The sequence below is a fragment of the Acipenser ruthenus genome, chromosome 17 (assembly GCF_902713425.1).
Source record: "Acipenser ruthenus chromosome 17, fAciRut3.2 maternal haplotype, whole genome shotgun sequence".
NCBI lineage: Eukaryota > Metazoa > Chordata > Actinopteri > Acipenseriformes > Acipenseridae > Acipenser > Acipenser ruthenus.
In genome coordinates, this window is record NC_081205.1 from 26253650 (window position 1) to 26274929 (window position 21280).

General features: G+C 35.8%; 3 protein-coding genes across 10 annotated transcripts in view; 2 read left to right on the forward strand and 1 right to left on the reverse strand.

Moving 5' to 3' along the window:
- LOC117423428 (arf-GAP domain and FG repeat-containing protein 1) overlaps positions 1-10259 on the forward strand; it is a 28336-nt gene extending 18077 nt beyond the window's left edge. The window contains exons 6-15 of one of the 8 annotated variants that reach the window (XM_058990250.1): positions 921-1040; positions 1756-1827; positions 3132-3344; positions 4862-5039; positions 5181-5260; positions 6293-6397; positions 7043-7090; positions 8041-8196; positions 8319-8413; positions 9268-10259. In XM_058990250.1, coding sequence (XP_058846233.1) covers positions 921-1040; positions 1756-1827; positions 3132-3344; positions 4862-5039; positions 5181-5260; positions 6293-6397; positions 7043-7090; positions 8041-8196; positions 8319-8413; positions 9268-9327 — 1127 coding nt within the window. In that variant the 3' untranslated portion in view covers positions 9328-10259. The remainder of the gene's footprint in view (positions 1-920; positions 1041-1755; positions 1828-3131; positions 3345-4861; positions 5040-5180; positions 5261-6292; positions 6398-7042; positions 7091-8040; positions 8197-8318; positions 8414-9267) is intronic. The other 7 variants (XM_034039201.3, XM_058990251.1, XM_034039204.3 and 4 more) reach the window with 7 other exon arrangements.
- Positions 10260-10359: 100 nt separating this feature from the next.
- Positions 10360-14921, reverse strand: LOC117423668 (thiamine transporter 1-like). The gene is made up of 5 exons (XM_058990253.1): positions 13873-14921; positions 12409-13216; positions 11912-12104; positions 11576-11717; positions 10360-11362 (listed from the first exon to the last, which is right to left on the reverse strand). The coding sequence occupies exons 1-5, from the start codon at positions 14002-14004 to the stop codon at positions 11165-11167; spliced, it is 1473 nt and encodes a 490-aa protein (XP_058846236.1). The 5' UTR covers positions 14005-14921; the 3' UTR covers positions 10360-11164.
- A 1930-nt stretch (positions 14922-16851) lies between these two features.
- Positions 16852-20715, forward strand: LOC131697903 (dynein assembly factor with WDR repeat domains 1-like). The gene is made up of 3 exons (XM_058989642.1): positions 16852-17039; positions 19949-20111; positions 20646-20715. The coding sequence occupies exons 1-3, from the start codon at positions 16860-16862 to the stop codon at positions 20678-20680; spliced, it is 378 nt and encodes a 125-aa protein (XP_058845625.1). The 5' UTR covers positions 16852-16859; the 3' UTR covers positions 20681-20715.
- The last annotated feature ends 565 nt before the right edge of the window (positions 20716-21280 follow it).

Here is a 21280-nt window from a genome sequence, read left to right on the forward strand (position 1 = left end):
TATGGTATTTGTCCTAGAAAATGCTTGGAGTTTGTGTGGAGGGGGAGGGGTTGTGGTAGTTGTCTTAAACTAGACAAGAGATTTGAATTGCCCCTAAGTGGCAAAAATGTGGCAACTTGCATTACAATGCCTTGGGCACAATGAGAAACAATACACCAGATTTTGTTATGTACAAAGTATGTCACTTGCTATTGCCTTAGAAAGGCTAATGTGTTATTTTCACTGTTTCTTGGAGCTGAGTTTAGATTTAGAAGTGTGAAGTTGCCTGAATCTGAATGCCCTGATTTATCAATGTACTTTATTATCTTTTATTTGTTCATGTATAGCTGCTATTCATTAACAAAAGAAAGCCAATATGTATAATGTATACAAAATGAAGAGTAAGAGAGTAAAAATCATATATATATATATATATATATATATATATATATTTTTTTTTTTTTACTAAATTACACTTATTAAAGTGTGTCCATAATAGACAAACAATTTAAAATTTGAATTGCTTAAAAGCTTAAGAAAAAAATACAAATTGTGGCTTAACACTTATTATTGATGTAAGGTAACTACTTGACAGTGGTCCACAAACTTACACAAACCTGCATCCATGAATTCCACTGAAGCACAAAGATGCATACACTTGGCAAACACAATAATGTTAGCCTTGGTTTTAAAGTCATGACAATTATTATAAATCCATTTAGATCTAACATTTAGAGTGAACTGCATTGGGCAGTATAGACATTAGAACAGACACATGTGCCCCTCGGTAAATCAGTGTCACTGCTTGACTATACATATAATACGTGTATTCATCTATTACAAAGTATTTTGCTTTCATTTCTCATTGTGTGCTTGCGTAATCATTAAAGGTGGTGTGTTTTGTTTTATTTATTTTTTTTGTTCCCCTGTGATTTTTACAGCTCAGAATAATGCAAACGCAGACTTTGCAAACTTTGATGCATTTGGAAATTCTAGTGCATCGGGTAATTTTGGAGGTTTCCCCACAGCGAGTCAGCTGCCGTTCCAGCACCCGAATACAGGTAGAGTGTTCCAGTGTCCTTCTGCCTGGCTAAACGGAAATGTGTGGTGACTTTCTGACTGCTGACTGATCTGTATCTTCAGCTTCCTTCATCAAGTTTTTTTTTCTTCTGATGGCTCTGGGGAAACCTTAAGCTGTATGTTCTGTTCTTGTGTCAACTTCCTGTACTTCTCATCCATAATCCACCCTTAAGGCTTTAGGCAGGCATTTTCTGACTAACCCTGTGCAAACACTGGAAAAAAAAAAACAGGTCTAATAAACTGCAACCATAGTATCTGGATTTTTTTTTTTTTAAGGAATCATGTGTGGTCTTTTAACTGATCCAATTTAGACTTCAGCTAACATTAATAATCAGACAAAAAACACTGGTTACGCATGGCTTTTTTTTTACTGAGTGGGGTCTCTCTTCTGATGATCTGGTGCAGTAGCTACTCCGATTTCAGTCAAAAGATGGGTTACCTAAGACCAAATTTGATCTACAGTAGTTTTCCAGAACAGCTTCAGACAATGCCATGATGCGACATAAACTTTGTTTTTTTTCATTTTTTTTTTATTTCAGTGTTTGATTGGGCTGAATTATGCTACCTGTCAGAACACAGCTTGCCTTGGTTGTCCATCCCTTTTAATCTTTCTGTCTTTGATAACTTTACTTTTACATTTCTGTTTGTTTCTTTCTTTTTGATTTGACCCCCTCCTGACACTTTTTGGCTGTCCAGCGTTCAGAACGCTTTCATCCAGCTGCAGTTTTGTTGAATTTACTACAGCTTTCCCTCTTCATGCTGCGCACAGTAAGTTTCACCTCAGAGTGGTTCATTCAACTTCTGTGTTTTCGTCCTGTAGCATTGTTGGTCGTGTCTTTTAAATAGTCTTGGGCTTCATTTTGTCGTTTCCGTTTTAAAAGCACAGTCTACAGTTAACTTGGGCAGTGGGGTCTTTGTTTAATGGGGTTTCTGCATTAGAAATAAACATTACATTTTTTTCTTCGACTATGATTATTACCCTGTTAACATGTTTGCATTGACTTGTGGATTAAACGCATCTGCAACCTCCCTTGGACTTTTACATTCCAGAAGAAAATACATAATAAACCTAGGTAATTCTAAGTGCAATACTGTAACATATTAAGTCTGAGAGGTGCGCATGTAAGTTTGATACCATCTGTTTCATGGGAGTGTGTTTGGATTTTGTCTTGTGCTGCCCAATGCAGGAACCTGTTGCAGGGGGATGTTTTGGCATGGTCTTTTTTTTGTTGAAGGATATAGAACAGGTATTTTACTGTACCACAGCCCAGCAATATCTATTTTTGAGATTCGACGTCCTATACTTCCTCAGAATTAGAAGGTAGGAACTGTGAACAGCATCAAACTGTTCAATTAAAATAGCATGAACAACAATAAATTGTTCCTTCTCATTTCTCAAGCTTTTTGTTAGTGAAACACATTTGTAACCTGGGGATAATATGGCAAGTATTCAGTATTTATTTTTTCTTACTATTTTTTTTTCTTTAAATTATTACAACCAGATAACTTGTAAGAACGTAGAGCTCAGGTCAGCCCGATATGGATAATTAAAAAACAAAAAAAACAAAACAGGTTATGTGCAAATTCTGAACTAGCCAGACCTAGTTTAGAGATAAAGGTTTAATGCTAGCAAAGTGTTAAATAACAGTTTGCTTAGGTTTTTAACCATTTGCAGGTGTTAGGCGAAGTGCTTACATAGTAAGTGTATTATGTAAACCAATGAACTGCATATTCTGTATTTCCTTATGGGAAAAGTGATGGCTTTTCTGATTGGTAACTAACATTTCCAATCTGTTAAAGGTTGAACAGTTTAAAAGGTCATCGTCCAGTTGGTTTAGGGGTTATGTGATTCAAATCCTTAGTCCAATAATTGGTTGGTCAAACCCATGTTTGGTTGTGACATAAACATGAAATGTAATACAGCTATACAGCTCTTTGTATAGATATGATACAATATGTGTTCACTTTTACAAGAAAAGGTGTACAGGCATAGTAAATAGATACTATGGCGGTTGACGGACTGTTGGTTCCAGCCCTGTTATGATTACTATTGTAATTTCTTTTTTATACAGGAAGCAGCTCTGGATTGCCCAATGCCAATTTTGCACATTTTGACAACTTCCCCAAATCCTCTAGTGCTCACTTTGGAGCCTTCAGTTCCACCCAGAGTAATGCAACAGAACCCCCCAAAGCTGCTGTAGACATACATAGCACCCACACTGGAGACAAATATGCAGCTCTGGCTGACCTGGATAACATCTTTAGCTCTGATAAACCTGAGCAAGGTAAATTCCCTGCAGCAGTATTTGTTTTGCAGAATTAAAGTTGTCAGTTAGAAGGGCTGGCAATTTTCTAAATTCTTCTGCAGAACAACAACAAAGCAGGACAGCAAAAACTTCTCAGAGGAACAGAACAAGTAATTCACTTTAACCAAACAAGCCATGTTTTATATAAAGTGTGATTTCCATTATCCCTGGATACAGAAACTATATATTTTAAATGCAGTCTTAATGGGCAACTCGGTATGGGTGAGAATTGAGTATCCTAATTAATAATAATAATAATAATAATAATATTATTATTATTATTTTTATTATTATTATTATTATTATTATTATTATTATTATTATTGTTGTTGTTTAGGTTAGCTTTGTGTCTTTCTGTTTGTCATCACATTCTGGTGCATCAGGTATTCCAGGGTGTTCTTCCCAGTTTTTGTAAGAAATACCACACTGCTCTGTGTTGTATTTCTTACTCTTAGAGCAAATAGGGTATTTTTTATTTTATTTATTTTTCTTTTGAATGTGATGACTGAAACGCAACATGATATACAACAGGAACCCAAACAGCAAGGATAATGCATTGGATAAGAGAAATCATGGCACTGGCTCCCCCTAATAGACTTTTTGGGTGATCTTGCCAGGTTTACACATGTCTATTGCTGAAAACTGACATTTTAAACTTGAATCAAAACACCTGAACACTGAATTACATCATAGACGTTAAGTGTACAGTAAAAATAAATTAAATACGTTTAAAAATAGCATGAGGGAACCCATGTTTAACATGTGTTTTCTTGCTTTTGTTCAATGGAGAGATTGTAAAAGTTGCAAACAGGACTGTAACTGAAAAAGTGACCAAATAGACTTCATACCAGCTGTACCATAAAGAATCCTGTTCTACACAGGGCATTTGACCAACATGGGTCTGTGTTGCAGTACTAGCATTTGAAGTCGTGGTCTACATATGTTGTTATGGGGTACATTGATGAAGAATTGCTTGGTTATAGAATGAACACCTATTTCTGTACCTTTTGTAACCCTCAAACGGATTATCATTTTTTAATTAGAGGTGTGTAAGGCTTTGATACAGAGATGAATGTACAAGCTTAACAAACATAGCAAAACATTGGAACATTTGTGAGATTTGTATATTTGACCACCAACACATTTAGACATCTCTTGGAGAGACAACTAATATGTGCTTAAGTGCACACCTAACCATCACTTTTTATTCAGGTACTTGGTTTCATGAATTAAGGCTGAAGACTAACAAAGTCTTTATAACTGGGTACTTTGAACATATCTAGCCCTGTAAGTATACAGCTTATGTAAAGGTTGTAAACTTTTAACGGTGTCTTAGAAATCTGCTATCATTTTACTTGCACTTTCTGGCTATTTAAGAATTGATATGCATTATTGGTAAAGGGCTATAAGCTTCTACTCTTGGACCATCCTTAATTATACATCACTTGAACTAACCTCTATTCCTACTGTTTATGTTTTTGTTTCTGATTTTGAAGGGGCGAGTGGACCGGTGAGCAACACTAGTTCTGCTCCATCTGTGACAGCTGTGTCCACTTCAAGTCAGCCTTCATCTGTAGGAGGAGACAGATATGCTGCATTGGCAGAGTTAGACAGTGTCTTTAGCACCCCAGCACCTACCAGTAATGTCTATAACGCACCCAGCAGTGTTAGCAGGTAAAACATGAATAGTGTTTTTTTTGTTTCGGTTTTAATGAGTTTCCACATTCATAGTTTTCAATGAGAAGCAAGGTGATTTTGAAATGCATAAAATTGTAGTTTTTCAGGTCTTTTTTTTCCCCCTCTAATGGTTTATAGCAACGTTTTCGGACCAGTAACTGGTGCAAGTCAAGCACAGACACAATCGGTGATATCCAGCATCCCTGCAGGGTTTGGAGGTGAGCCGATAGGTCTTTGCATAATTTATGCTTGCTATGTTCTTGGAATACTAACCACAAAAGGAGTGTTAAACTGAACTTTACATATTGTTAAAATCATGATTTGGTCATGCATTCCTAGCCACATAGATAAGTGTACCCCATTATATACCAGAGTTCTTAGAGAAGTTTGTTTAATTTAATAGAGTTATAGTAGACATCCTAAACCAAGGCTATTCAACTCTCATTGCTTGTGTTGTTTGAAGTTTGCAAAGTTTTTACCCACCTTTTTAAATTTAAATTGATCAAAATGGGTTTTTGTAAATTTACAAACAAAATTCTCCCCCTTTCCACATTTGAAACTTGCTTTCTTAGTTACCATTAGCTATTTCAAGAAAGTCCGTTCAGTTTCTAATATGAGGATGCCGCAATCTCGGATATGCTTTTTAACTCTGGTGATGGTTTAAGAAGTAAAGTTTACACATCCGAGAGGAAAATACTTACATTTCTGATTCCGGTAGAAAGAGATTATATATATATATATATGTGTGTGTGTGTATATATATATATATATATATATATATATATATATATGTGTGTGTATATATATGTGTGTATATATATATATATACATACACAACTGTATTATGAAATACATAACTGTATTGAGAAACTAAAAGAGAAAGGTGTGGTATAAGGACACATCTTAATGCAAAAGGATCAATTACCATACTTTTTTTGTGTTTTTAGTTAAAAACCTCTTTTAGATCGGCAGTACAAACTGCACACCTCTCCTCAATGCTTTGTAGTTTGTGAATTTATTACCAACCAGCTACTTGTCAAACAAGCCACTTGAAAAACGTGTTTGTTTTTTTACATTAAATTTACAAAAAAAGTAATAGAATTGTTTTGTTTTTATCATTGATAAGAATCGGCCCACAGAGAAAGTTATGGCAAGTCAAACTCACGTGCAGCAGTTCTGTGTCTGTGTGTGTGAAAGAGAATCCCAGTGTTTTGTATAAAGCCTGATTTAACATTTCCCTGTTTGTAAAGCCTCCACATCAACAAATCCTTTCATGGCACAGAGTGCTGTTCCTCCAGCATCTGCTCCAACCAATCCGTTCCAGTCCAATGGGAGAGCTGCAGCGGCAGCAGCAGGTAAGGAAAAGCGTCTGAATAGAGATGGTGTACAGTATGTGTGTAGGACATCTAAAACCTTTACTGATGTGATAACATAGTTCACAAAATGAACAATATTTTGTTGCTTTGTTCTGCTCTTGAGTCCTTATACCAATCCCTAAATTGAATAACGCTGTAGAAAAGCAGATAACATTTAAAATGAAAAAGATAATGACTCTTTTAATTCTGTAGTTTTCATTTTTGCCCATTACACATGTAGTGATCCATTTTATATAATAAATCAATTATGTGGGGTAAGATAAAATATTTGACTTGTTGGTTACCATAATGTCATAATCCATTGCACCTCTTGAAGAAAATGGCTTGTTTGTTCTAAAGTTTGCAGTTTGTATAGCTTTGGGGTTTCATCTTCACATGTTCTATAACAACATATTGTGTGGTATTTGTATGCCAGACATGTGAGGATGACCCAACTCAAATGTGTGATTTTGCCACTTGTATTTTATTAGACCAGTTCTTCCCAATGTGCTGATTTTTTAGCTGAAGTAAAAATAAATAAATAAATAAATAAAATAAATAAATAATTAAATACTACAGCTTAAGGGAGTGTGACTTATTGCTGTGTTTGGTTGTTTTTTGTGACTTTCTGTGGCTTTCAAAAAGGCCTTTTAGGAGCACTGCACAGCCAAGCTTTTCAACAGTCTCACTTTGGTAGGTTGCCACATTTCATATTCCCCCAAATAAATGTGGCTTTGTTGTTTTGAACCGCTTTGAAACATTTAAAACTCTCCTGGACTATGCATGTGAGCTGATCCCACTAGACTGCTGTGGGCATGGATGTGTCGCTGTAAATTCCATCTTTTTGTTATATATAAAAATAAAAAAAATAAATAAAGTAAAAGACACATTTCATGACTGTCCGTATACATCCTGCTTGCACCTTTCTTACACATCCATGATCACATGTTCTTGTTAGTCTGTAGAAACTGCAGGTGACCCTTGCAGTTGTAGCTTGAGTGTGTCCCTTAGGGTTTTCTGTGCTGGTAATTTTCAAATGTTATTTTTTATTTCATTTGTTTTGTAAAAAATTATATTGTCCAGTAAGGTGACCAGATTAGCTTTTATGCCATTTCAGGATTCCTTATGTTTATAGTTCTGCTTCATTTTGGTGAAAGCTATTAAATATTGGTTTTGTTGAGTTTTTTAGCAGGCAGTTCTGTACTACTTTACATGTCTGCAGAATAGTTCTATATTTAAAACATTTTCATACACATTTTGAATTATTTAAATTAGGAACGTGACCTTGATTTAAAACAATGGGTGTCTATTGCGATTGTTTTCTTTGTTTTTTACAAATGTGGTCATTTTAGTATCCACTAAGAAAACTTTAATTTTGCTGATGAGAATAAGGTGAGAGTCATTATTTTGGTGGTGCTTTAACCAGTGAAGTAAATAGCTGCAGTATGTGAGTGTATTTACAATGCGTGTGTGTGTGTTTTGTAGTGGTTTTGTTCTTTCTGTCTCTTTTTATATGGTGGTGGTGGTGTGTGTGTTTTCTGTTTTTTTTTTTAACCAGTTTCATAATTTTTCAATTTTTCATAATGTAAATGAACCCAAGTGAAAAGAGATAACATACCCCCTTTTTTTCTTGTGTGTAACAGCTAGTTTTGGCACTGGCTCTTTGAGCATGCCAGCAGGATTCGGCGCAACAACTGCCTATAATCTTCCAACCAGCTTTAGTGGTACATTTCAGCAGCCGCCATTCCCTGGCCAGGCAGCCTTCCCACAGCCACTAGCCTACCCACAGCAGCCCAATGGTAGGACTTGTCCTCTTCCAGCATTTAGTCTTGCATTCCAAGACTGTTTTATTTGTGTATTTATTATTATTATTTTTTTAAAGCAACATTTTAGCTTTATCATTTTTGTTACTGCTTTAAAGGTGCAGGGTTTGGAGCTTTTGGGCAAGCTAAGCCTGTTGTAACCCCGTTTGGCCAGGTGATGGCAGCACCAGGAATGTCTAGCAATCCATTCATGGTAAGTTTTTGATTGTTGCAGTATATTTAGACCCAGGCTACAGTAGTTGTGCTGGAGAAAAAAAAAAACAATTTCCTATTTGCTAAATGTGTACTTAAGGGTACACAGGAAATGTGTGTATAGATATAGATACATAGATATAATTTATTTTATTATTTTTTTTTACATAATGTATCCTCACTTTTTACTTGGTGTCAAAAACAACAGTTCTGGGGCATAACTACTACTGTGCTTGGTTGCTTATAGTGTTCAGCTGTTTGGAAGACTGGAAACTTTTTTCTAGTGGCACATATCCCACCCCACTACTAATATAGTATAAGGAAATTACTCATCTGACAGACTTCTTTAAAAGCTCTTTCAACTGTACCGATTTACAATATTGGTGTCTCCATGTCCCAACAAGCAAGGTCCAACTTGAACCCTTTTATTAAGCACTGTTGATTTGAATCGGTCATTTGATTGCACAGACATGCTTGAGGTTTCACACCAGTTTGAGCATCACTAGCCTAAAGAATGACAGCCTCAAGGTCAAACCCTCTGTTAAACACTTCCTGCAGTTAATGATACTGCTTTAAATCTTCAGAAACGTTAGGGCCATATATCATCACACTGGGATATGTTTACAGTACTTGCATTGATATACTGTACCTCAAAGTCAGTTTTGTGGAAAAGCTAAATGTCTTGTTTTTTTGTAAAACTTAAATAAATAAGTTGGTTCATTCTGGATAATGTTTAGCAAATGCATTTGCATTGTAGTGCTTTTAGGAATGTATTTACATAGGCTTGGTGGTAAGTGTTGTGCCTTTCAAATCTTAATGAACATTAAAATGTATCCTTTTGTATTCTGTTTTTAGGCTGGAGCTCTGCCAGGACAGTACCCATCTGGAAGCTCTTCTACCAATCCCTTCTTGTAGCCCCTTAGTTGTCAGCTGGCAAATAGGATGTGGTCACGTGGCTTATTTTGAGCCTTGTGCACCGTTGTCTATTTTCACAAACTTAGCTTTAAACTCACAAAAAAAAGCTCTCAAACTTTGTAATTTTTATTAAAATGGGGGAAAAGAAGTAATATGTGCAGAAGGCAGACATGTTCTCCTTGATATCCTATATTTAAACTGTGATCTGGCAAACAAACCACATAGCCGTATCGTGTGTGTTGAAACAGGCTAATAAATTATTACAAATACCACATTCATTGTGCTGCAGTTCTGTACATAATTTTTTAGGAAATTAGCTATTTGTGCATATCAGTATTTGTATCTTTAACACATGTATGTTATGTGAAAATGTTACTATATATATATATATATATATATATATATATATATATATATATATATATATATATATATATATATATATATATATATATAATAAATAAAATCATGTTTTCAGGTGGTACATTTAATGTTAGAACAAAAGTAAAACTAAGACTGCTTTTGTTGGGTGTTCCAAAAGTTTAAGTTAATGTGTACATATATAAATATATATTAAAATGGATTTTAACTAAAGAAACTGCTTATTTTGTATTTCTGTGCAGTTCATCCCTATGTTTAACCATGTTGTTAAAAAAAAAAAAAAAAAACCACTTTGTAAATTAAGACATTTCACTCTGTAAAATATTTACAGGTTTGGCTTTGCTACATAGCACTGCTGACAAGTGCAATTCAGTTTAAATATTGGCACTGTATAATGCAAAATCGACTATATTGGTCCAGGGTTAAAAGAAATAGTAATGAAATATAAAGTATTTACCCTTGTTATATATTGTAATAGCACTTTTCATCTGCCTTGTATTTTACTTTTAGATTATACTTTTTAAGGATAATAAAGTTAAAGAATATTTTCATTTGGAATATGCATCCCTTTGTGCAGCAAGAAAGCTTAGTTACTTTTTAACCTGCAAGTAATATTTCCTTTTTAATTGTCATGTTGCTGTTTTCTCTGTGTTGTGTTTTTATTTATTTATTTATTTATTTATTTTTAATAACAATAGCTGAGACTGAATTACTTCAAATTTAACAAATACATGACAATGTGGTGTTCAGATCAGTCTATCAATCTATTTCATTATTTACCCACGTAAAAAGGTAAAGAACATGGGCAACCTGGTCAAGAAAATACCATTATGCACATTAATAGTTTAACAATACATACATCCAACCATCCATTATCATTCCGCTTCTGCTGAGGGTCGCGGGTTTAACAATACAGTTTGTAAAAAATAATATAAAAATGCATTCATTCTTGGTAAAATACATATGGATGGTAAATACTGGTTCCAGCAAAGCATCAGGAGAGTTTCATGAGATTGGGCAGGAAATTACTTCCAATTGGTGCAGTTTTTTAATAAGTGACAAAGGAAGGACATGTGGATACAAAATATCAAAACAAAATGTAATTGTATTTTAAAAGAAATCTGCAACAGTATGTAGTACACATAAGGTACGGAGTAGTGGAGATGTTTTAAAAGTAATTTCTAAATATATTGTGATTTCATTCAATCATAATTATTATTTGTTTATTTAGCAGATGCCTTTACCCAAGGCAACTTATAGAGGTGTGGGAACTATGCATCAGCTACAGAATCACTTACAACTACATCTCACCCGAAAGACAGAGCACAAGAAGGTTAAGTGCCTTGCTCAGGGTCACACAATGAGTCAGTAGCTGAGGTAGGATTTGAACCGGGGACTTCCTGGTTACAAGCCATTTACTTTAACCACTGGAGCACATAGCCTCCTGAGTTGTATTTCAGAGTTTAGTATTCTTATGGAGTATTACTGAGTCATCATGCTCAAGGCATTTCGAAGCTCCTCCACTTTGGTGCTGGTCATTGGTTTCAGGCTGAACGTGGTTCTTGTGTTTACATCTTTCAGTAATCACAGTGTATGTCCCTCTTATTAGGAATATGATGGCAATGACTGCAAAATAGCTTCCATATATAAGGAACTGAAAAGTACAGAATTAATACATTAGTTATTTTTCAATGTAGTGTACTTTTAGCTTGTATAGAGACAGGTTTTGCACTCTCAGACTTATTGACCAACATGTGTGCATGCAAACCAGCCAAATAATTGTAACCTAACAATATTTAAATGCTTATTGACACTAGCAGTACAATATGTTGTGATAAGCAACAGGTAAATAACACTTTCCACTCACCTGTGTAACAATGCTTAAGCCAAGACCACTAGCATCTACAACAGTTATTGTTAAAATTGTCTGGAGTGCTAGGGCCACAAAATTATTAACCCCAAACAACAGTGCATATCTTTCCATACTTAGGTTAGCAGCAATCTGAAACCTGTAAATAAAATGGAAAGAGAATTTTGTTTTTTGACAGAATGGATATTGTCACAAAGTACTGTAAGGAACACTGATCAGATATGCTTTTATTTTAAAATGTTATATTATTCAAAGCAATTCCATGATCACGATCACAATTATATTTTATTCTTCAATAAAGTATGTATCAACTGGGAAAATATTTGTACTTACGTGGCTATGGTTATGAGCAACATGTACAAGGACTTGAATACCACATAGCCTACATAGCACACCCAGATGCTGCTAGTGAAGGTCATTAGATAAAGACAACCAGCGTCTAGTGCAGAGAATGTGCCCAGAGCCAGCTCCCCCCAGACAGCCCATTCAATGTTTGTATAGCCAACTGCAAAAGATGTGGCTGCACCTGCAATGTTTAAAGAAACTTGTACAATTAAACACACAAAAAGAATATTCCTACGTTATAGAACATTATGGTTGGTTTATCCTAACATCCCCTTGTCCCCTTGATTTTACTTGCTAGTAACAGAAGCTGCCAGGTGTCCCTTGACTATAATCTGTTAACTTCAATGAAGAACCAAAACTTTGATACACATATAGTATTTACATATAACTTTGATAAAGATTAGGGCAGGAAAAAATAGTAATATAAGATACAAATAAAATCATTTTACCTCAAGAGAAACAAGCAAATATTGCTAATTTCTTACCCAACAGAGTTGATACTGCTTCCACTCCACCATTGTATTCTGTGAAATTTAGAGAAGGTTCTACATGGGTCCACAGCACTTGGATATAGTTCACAACTTGATTATAACCACATGTGGCCAGGGCCCACCATAAGGACCAATACAGGACTCGTTTTGTGGAATAACATGTAATGAAGTCAAACCACAACTGCACAAGAATCTTTAGAAAACGAGCATCTTCTTTCTTTGTACTACTATTTGGAGTGTCTGCTGGCATGCTGGCGCTCTCATGCGAGTTTTTGACAGGGCCCTTTGGAAGAACATGTGGTGGACATGGCTGTGCATCTTCTTCACCTGCAGGGATTTCACTAACTCTTCTGTGGAAAAACATACTCTTCTTGGGCATTGGCAAAAAAAAAGAGGAGATGAATGCCACAGATACCGAGGCTAAGGTAATGACATTGAGATAAAAATAGGAAAGTCCTCCCAAGGAAACCAAGAGCTGACTCAGCACTGAACCAACTGTGAAAGCAACCAACTGGATGCTCCTGCAGTAACTGGTCACTTTCTGGTAGCGGTCAATGCTGACAACACTATAAATGTATGAGAAATATGCCACTTCGGTGGCTGTCACCATGCCAAAAAAGAACTCCATGAACTGCATTGCCAGCACTCCTTGTGCAAACAGGAGCATCACCCATACAACGATGAAGCTGAGCCCTTGTAAAATAATGACAGGTTTGTATCTTAAATAGTCAGTGGCCAAGAAAACCGGGAATAGGATCGCCAGATATGCGTATGTCCAGACTGGAAAAATGTTGTTTGTGACCTAAAATGAAATAAATTGTTTTACTGTATATGAATGTATTATATGAAATGCATTTATTTTAAAACAAAATCAAAATAAGACCCTTTTATGGCCCCATTAGAAATTTGCATGCTCCATGATGACCTTATCTTGACCTAAAATGCATAGATAGTTTGTTGTCATAAAGGTTGAACAAAAATACATCTGGTCTGCACTCACATGAACTGGTGTACAAAGTAAAGTCTGATGTATTACTGATATATTGGTACTCACAGCAGTGTGGTGTAGTGGTTAGGGCTCTGGCCTCTTGACGATAGGGTCATGGGTTCAATCCCAGGTAGGGGACACTGCTGCTGTACCCTTGAGCAAGGTACTTTACCTAGATTGCTCCAGTAAAAACCCAACTGTATAAATGGGTAATTGTATGTAAAAATAATGTGATATTTTGTAACAATTGTAAGTCGCCCTGGATAAGGGCGTCGGCTAAAAAAGAAATAATAATAACATTTCTTGAAAAAAAGCCACTTTGCAGAACATTGATGTTTGATGTAATATGTTCAGAGTGCCAGTTTATACTGTATATTATATTGTAAAGAAACAAACACATGAAAGTACAAAGCTACACTTTTATTGGCCCCATTTGTAACAGAAAGATGGTTTATATAATACAAACTTACCTCCTCTATGGTCAAGTTTTTGTCAGGACCTGTGAGGTATGGTGTAAGGAATGGTTCCGAAGGCCTCATAGTGGAGAAGAATCCATACACACAAAGTATCACAGTAGGGAACTTCCAGCTGCTGGATTGCATCTTCCTGAGAGATTCTGTGCCTGAAATGCTAGTGCAACTAAACAGGTACCTGGCTAAACTGGTTTTGCATTGTCTGGCAATAGTTTTCTAGTTTAAATATGTATGCAAGCTGTTAATGAGCAACTTAAGTAAGGGACATAGGTCAATATTGTAAATAACTAATTGAAACATTTGCAAAAGAAAGACTGTGGTAAAGCTAAGGTGCAGATCAATAAAATTATTATTCTACATTAAAAGTCGAGTGTGTGGAATATCTTAATCAGTTAATTATATAATGCTACCCATAAAGCCTTGATGACGCTGGACCTTGAGAACCAGATTTACCTCCCTGTAAAGCACTGTACCATCCAGGAACATACACTTGTTTACATAACGATCCTTACCTTGCATTCCGATCTCCTCATATCGGAAGACAAAGTGCATGTTGTGTTGGTGGTTTAGAAGGACACTTCGTCTTAATTTAAGCAACACCCCAGCATGGTGTTAGAAGGGAAGTGAAAGATTAAAATAGGCAGTGGAAGGAATAGCAAAACAGAGGCAGTAACTGCAGTTCAGCGCCTTGACACACTTAACAGAACAAAACTTAACAAAACACAAATAAAATACTGCAAACTGCAACACCCCTCTCACAGATTGGCAGTGTCTTAATAAATTGATAATAAATATATATCTGGAATTAGGTTAAAAGGCTTCAATTACGTAATTGAGTGTGTACAGTATGTGGACTGGCTTGTGCACTCCTGCCCTATCATGTTTTTAAAAGGTTAATGGTTCTGAAGCAGAACTGAGAGCAGCTGGAAGACTAGGAACACGAAATGTAAACACCACATTGGAACTTTAATTGTGACACATAAAATATGGACATTTCTCATTATTTGACTTATGAGGCCACAGTGGTTTTAGAAATTAACTATGGGCATGAAATGATTAAAGCATTATTCATTAAATGTACTTTTTACCTTTAAAAAAATATAATTTGTATGACAGGAGTAAAATATATATATATATATATATATATATATATATATATATATATTCTCTTTCTGTCCCCTTTTCTGTTACTGAAGTGAATGTACTGTAGCTAAATCTTATCGCTTGTGAATTTCCATTCACTATATAGCAAATGTTGGATATGTAGAAATTGCCCATGTGTTGAAATTTCCTACCTGTATAAAAGGTGACTATACCCAGTTCTGTTTTATTGTTTATTTAATTATAACAATTAATAAAAAGCCACACAGAAACCATGCAATAATGGAAATAAGTATTAAATGCTATTTTACCTATTATCCAGTCTGCCACAGGAGGTATCTGGGACGCTGTGAGGTAATGAAATAGCCGTGTCTACTGCAATTACCGACGTTCTAATAGCATTCGCTAATGGAGGAAGCAGAACTAAGAGAGCTGTATTAACTTGTGTTTCTCTGTACTGGTTTAGAAATAAAAAGGACAACTATTTCCACACACTTTGAGTTTCATTATTTTAAGTGTGCAACACCAACATAGATTTCAATTTGAAAATGTGATATCTGGTACTACAGTAGTTAAAAGAAAGTTCTCAGTTTGCTTTCCTTGACTTCCAGAAAGGCCTTTAAAGGTGGGGATAAAGTAATTCCACTCTCCAGCTGAAATGACAAAGTGCAAGACTATCTGAATGCAAGGCCTGCAAACAGAGATTTCTTTAACTTCACAGATATCATGTTTTAAAATGAAAATACATTCAAAACAACACATTTGTACCATATATAGAATAGATATGCATGGGGTGGAAAATGTATGGACATATTTTGTTAGTTATAATGACTTTTAAGTCAAATATCAGATTATACTTCTATTTAAGAGCCTGACATACATTTAAACAATACACAGTAAGTGTACAAGACTCTCTAATACACGCTACTTCATATTAAACAGCAAAGTGCAATGCAAAATGAATGCCGGTGTCCCACTTTCTGATTCCTTATCAGAACAGATGGCACGGATTTGAGGGTCTCTCGTGAAATCTTCACAAGAATTTGAAGTCGTTCTTTCACACTTGTAACGACCCATTGTGTACACTCCTCGTATGAGAGAGAGTACAGATACCACAACATAATAACTGCCATAGATGATGAACTGAAAAACAAAATCAGTTATTCTTAAAGTTAAACCGTTACTGACATGCCATTTCAGCAATAAACAACAACAGGGAACATCAATACAATGGCCATAAAAAACGCAACCTTCCTGTTGTGATATTTGTGATACTGCCCAGCATGTATGTAAATTTTAACTTTCAAATGATTTCACTGCTCTAATAAAATATACAATGATGTATACCCTACAGAGTACGGAATCAGGTTCCAGTTCTCTATATCCATCCAATTCAATGGGGTTGAAAATGCTATAGGTGGGGAGAGAGAGAATTCAGGTTTTACATTGTATATGAAGGATGGTGGACTGGATGGAAGTCAAATCAGACTTGACCACTCAGTGTCACTATATTCCCACATCCTCATTGAGAGTTGCTATATTAAGTAGTCTCACTCCTTCCAACCTTGAGATAAAGCTAATTGAAGCCAAAAAAAAACTGTAATCCAAGATGTCATTTTTAAAACAGCAGTCACCAGTAGCTGGGAGGGAAGCATAAATAGTTTCAACTCTGAATTTCAATAGATACCTGTTCTTTCTACATTCTGATTGGCCATGGCACGCATATACTACTGGGTACCTGTCTATTAGTGTCCCTTTGCATTTAGCAGAGAGGTTCAGGGTGAGCCCTAAAATAGAACCACTGATAGCAGCATGTCTGTGACTCACACAGGCTTCCATGTAAGTCACTCTGAGGCAACCTTAGAGATAATTATTTAATAAGAATGCATAGATCATATTCATCAGGTAAAAATTCCACAATTTATAACCCTTGTGCATTATATGAACTTAGGTTTTTTTTTTTGTTTGTTTGTTTTTTAATAAAAGGAACTGCAAGAGTTTATAGTGCCTCGTCACAGAAATGCATAGCTAAGCTTGAGGGACACGAGAATGACATTTCCAAGGTGAGTACTCGAAGCTTCTTCAGCCACAATGGGAAACTGAAATGCTGTCTGGCAATAGCAGAAACCATCTACTAGAATTCTGTTTTCTGTTCATGACTAAAGACTGCTACACACCAGACTCAATGGCATTTTCATTCAGCAAAAAGATACTTTCACAGCACATGCCATACACACCTGAAGTAACACAGACGCAATGCGACAGATTTAAAAACTGCCAGATCTATAAAACTATAAAAAATAGCAATTGGCAAAACTATGATCAAGACTGGTACATATTTGTCAACATGATGTGGAAATTATGAGTGTCTTCTCTGAAGGTATGTCAACATATATGGCAACAAATCATACATACTGTACCAGGCTTATCCAGTTCCTTCGAAATGAACTCACATTTATTATCTTTCATCTCTGTATTTTTATAATTACAATAATATTTGTCATAAAGCTCTGGGTATTTTTCAACTGAAGTATTTTTTTCCCTTCTATCATTTTGAATACTGCTTCATTGTACATTGAAGCTGTTCTGCAATTGCTCAATTCCCTAGTTGTCGCGCAAAGAAATCGCAAAACATAGGATTCAATCCTATTCATTTCGCGTCACTCCAGTGTCGCCCTGGTGTCGCCTGTCGTATCACGTCTGGCGTGAAGCGACCTTAAGAATCACTAAGTCATTTTATCATGTTGGCAGCTGTGACTAAAAGCATGGTAGGTCGTCACAATAAAAAGGCCAGGTGCAATTCAGAGATGATTGCTTAGGAATGAGATGAGTTTAAAAAACGAATTTGAAAGTCTTACGCATGAATGGAATGGTAAATGCTATAATGGCTGTGTATTTTTAATGCATAACATCTCCGTGATCCTCCATTCCTGTGCTGTTATTTATTTATTCACCTCAAGATTTCTATTTCTATGAGTTTATACTATACTAACACGTGTTTACTTGGCACATGTTAGAAGTGAGGAACAATCTGTACTGTGAAGGATAAAGGATAATTAAACAGTGTCAAAATTGTCAGTATATTTGCCTTTCGGTTTAAACTAACTCTTGTGACAATGCCTAGAGCTAGTTTGTTCTTCAGAAAATGTCCAAGATTGTGCCACTACTTTTCCCCTGGTGATTATAGAAAGCCACACTTAGCACATGCTGTGGGACAGCACGAGCCAGGATACATGCACGGTTTACAGAATCCCAACATATTTTATTCAGTGTAAGACACAGTAACATCTGACATACAAGCCTAAGAAAAAGCCATTACAAGAAAGACACTAAAATGCATTGAAGATTAACCATAAAACCTTTCTCTGTGTAATCCAATCAGCAATTCTGAAAGCTGTTCAATAGACAGTTCTTTCACACATATGATTTGCCTTCTCATTTTCCAGACTGTAAAGTCTCACATAAACTGAATACAAAGAAAAGACAGTGTTTAAAAAAATGGTAAAGACTACATAAATGCATAGCACAAAAGCACACAAACAGTTATACCTTTATTTTTCGTAAACCTTTAGTGTAGTTGCTAATTGTAGCCCTGATTTTACACAAAATGGTGGTTTAACAGAAAGGCTGTAAAAATGCTAAGGGGTAAATTATACTCAGCATCAGTTGTTAGTGCCAAGAAAATTATAATTCAGTGGAGATAATCCAACCTTCTGTTCATCATCTTTTGTTTTTCAATTCATCACTGTAGGATTCAACAAGAGCCTTAATATCAAAATGTTATTTGAAAATGAGTAAGAACTAGAAAAGGTCATTCAATGAGGTAATTGGTATGAGACAATACTGTACAGTTACTGTATCACAAAATACAAATTCATAACAACATGTACAGGTAGTGGACAAAAAAACTGAAACACCAATGTAAAGTCACTTAACAGGGCGTTAGGCCACTATGGTATTCTGCTCTGTGGAGTTCTCGGCGGACCGTTTTTGATGAAACTGGCTGCTCGCACCCCAGGTTGAAATTTGCAGTCAATTGATCTGCAGTTGCTCGCCTGTTGTGCCTTGCACTTCGAATTAATGCCGGATATCATGATCCTGGAGTATGCGCATTCCCCCACTGTTGCCCTTTGCTGATGATGTCTTTCCCTCTGAGTTCCATGCCGACGTCACCTTAGACACTGTTGCTCATGAAACATCAGCAAGTTGAGCTGTCTTGGTCACTGAAGCTTCTGCCAAACGCGCCCCAACAATCACCCCTATTTCAAAGTCACTGAGGTCTCCTCTTGCAGCCATGCTAGCCATAATTATAGGCAACCAGGCCTGTCCAGCATTTTTATACATGATCCTAAGCATGCTTGCTTTCAGTATATTTGGTGTCCCTCATTTACCCAGGTGTTTCCATTTTTTTGTCCACTACCTGTAATGTAAAACTAGAGTCCCTAAAGAAATTGATCTGCCAACTAATACAGAGCAGTTGTTATTTAAAGATTTAGGATTTTGTATGCTTAATTAATCACTCTACCATCTTTTTTTCTAGACTACTTATTCAGATTTAAACATTCCTTGCACTTGCAAGTGAATCAGTTTCCCTCTTGTGCTGTAACCAGAATTGGACACTACTCTAGGTCAGCTTTACTAAAGCATCATTGTTTAGCAGTTGACATTATTTGGAAATTAAAAATGCAGTGCTACCAAGAGGAACAAAAGTGTAACCTGAAAGTCAAAATAATGCATTGAATTGAGAATTCTGGCTGCCTAGTCCCCAATGTGTGACTGGCATTTATCTTCAAATAAAAGTGTCTTTCATGTCACCTTGAGCCTGCCACTTAAAAATAAATCTCAACATCATGCACACCTTATATAGTATATACAGACAGTCAGAGTAAAGGATTTTATCCTCCTTGAGGAAACTTATTGCAGTGTGCAGGGCCCAGAGCGTATACTCAAAGTTTTTTTTTTTTTTTTCCAGCTTTGCTTTAACCCACAGGGTAGTCATATTTTAACTGGAAGTGCTGATAAAACCGCCAGAATGTGGGATCCGCATACAGGCCAGTGCCTCCAGATATTGGAGGGGCATACAGATGAGATATTTTCATGTGCTTTCAACTATGAAGGCAATACCATTATTACAGGTAAGAGTGTGTCGTCATGATTGTTATGGACAGCAGTTTTATTTACCGTCTCAGCAAGTTTCTCACTTTGGTGACAGCAGTCTAACTTTGAATCTGCTGCACGTTGTACCCTAGTCATACAGGCATAGTGACTAGCTATATAGCCATTGTGTTGATCTTATCTTAAGCATTGGCGTTACAGGATAGCCACCTGTCATAGTAAAAGGTAACACTTCTCTCTCCAAGGAGCTCCAGGGTGAAATACATATTGAGGCTGGTTTGGGTGTACATGGTAGTGTAATGTCTTAGGTATTATAAATATGCATTTAAGTTCAAATACAGCACATTTCAGAGACTCAAAAATTAGCTGTTGAATTTGCAGGTGTAGTAAATAAAGAAAAGTGGTGGGATTAGAAAATCAGAATTTCTAATATTTTTTACAACAGTTTGGAGATTGGAAGAAAAGTACATTCTAAGCCATTTAAATAGTCTGCCAAAATACATTTTTCATTTAAATGGGTCTTCTTTTAATGTTGTCATTGTTTTGTATTTTAGGCAGTAAAGATAACACCTGCAGAATATGGCGCTGAGATAGGAATGTAATGGAGGAAAAGATAATAGCATGAAACCAAAAAGTAACATTTTAACCAGCAGTGAAGAGGCTCATTTAACACTTACTCCATGAAGAAACACCCTTTTTTCTTCTTTATTGAATTAATCAAGAACTTCATATACGTCCTGTTTTTAGTGCTGTAGTGATGTTTAATGTGAGTGCTTTTATAGAAGCATTCAGAAGTACATCCTGGATGTAATGACCGATTTCTATTCCATTTTCTTAAATAAAAGATTTATAAAAATAAAATAAAAAAACATACTGGTCGATTTAACTTATTTTGAAATCTGTTTTTCTAAAGCTAATTTTGCAGTTGTCATCTGTCACTTTATGTATTTATTTTGTTTTAATGTATTTATTTATCAGTGTTGCATTTCACATTCAAAACACAGCTGGTAGCATTACAGTGTACTGTGAGTCACAGCTCACACTTGAAATATTAATGAAAGAATCTGCACTGGTTTATACCTTCATTGAATTTCTGAAGTGGCAACAATGGCTTTGCTAAATCTAATGTGACATTAACAGGGGGCATGTGTGTCACATTATCAAATATACATTCAACCCTGAGGATGTG

Coding starts and splice junctions, on each gene's coding strand:
- LOC131697903 (XM_058989642.1), top strand. CDS start 16,860: ATGCATAGATCATATTCATCAGGTAAAAATTCCACAATTTATAACCCT. Junction 17,040..19,948: donor ACGAGAATGACATTTCCAAG/GTGAGTACTCGA, acceptor TTTTTTTTCCAG/CTTTGCTTTAACCCACAGGG. Junction 20,112..20,645: donor AGGCAATACCATTATTACAG/GTAAGAGTGTGT, acceptor TTTGTATTTTAG/GCAGTAAAGATAACACCTGC.
- LOC117423668 (XM_058990253.1), bottom strand. CDS start 14,004: ATGCAATCCAGCAGCTGGAAGTTCCCTACTGTGATACTTTGTGTGTAT. Junction 12,105..12,408: donor AGCAGTATCAACTCTGTTGG/GTAAGAAATTAG, acceptor TAAACATTGCAG/GTGCAGCCACATCTTTTGCA. Junction 11,718..11,911: donor TTGCTCATAACCATAGCCAC/GTAAGTACAAAT, acceptor TTTTATTTACAG/GTTTCAGATTGCTGCTAACC.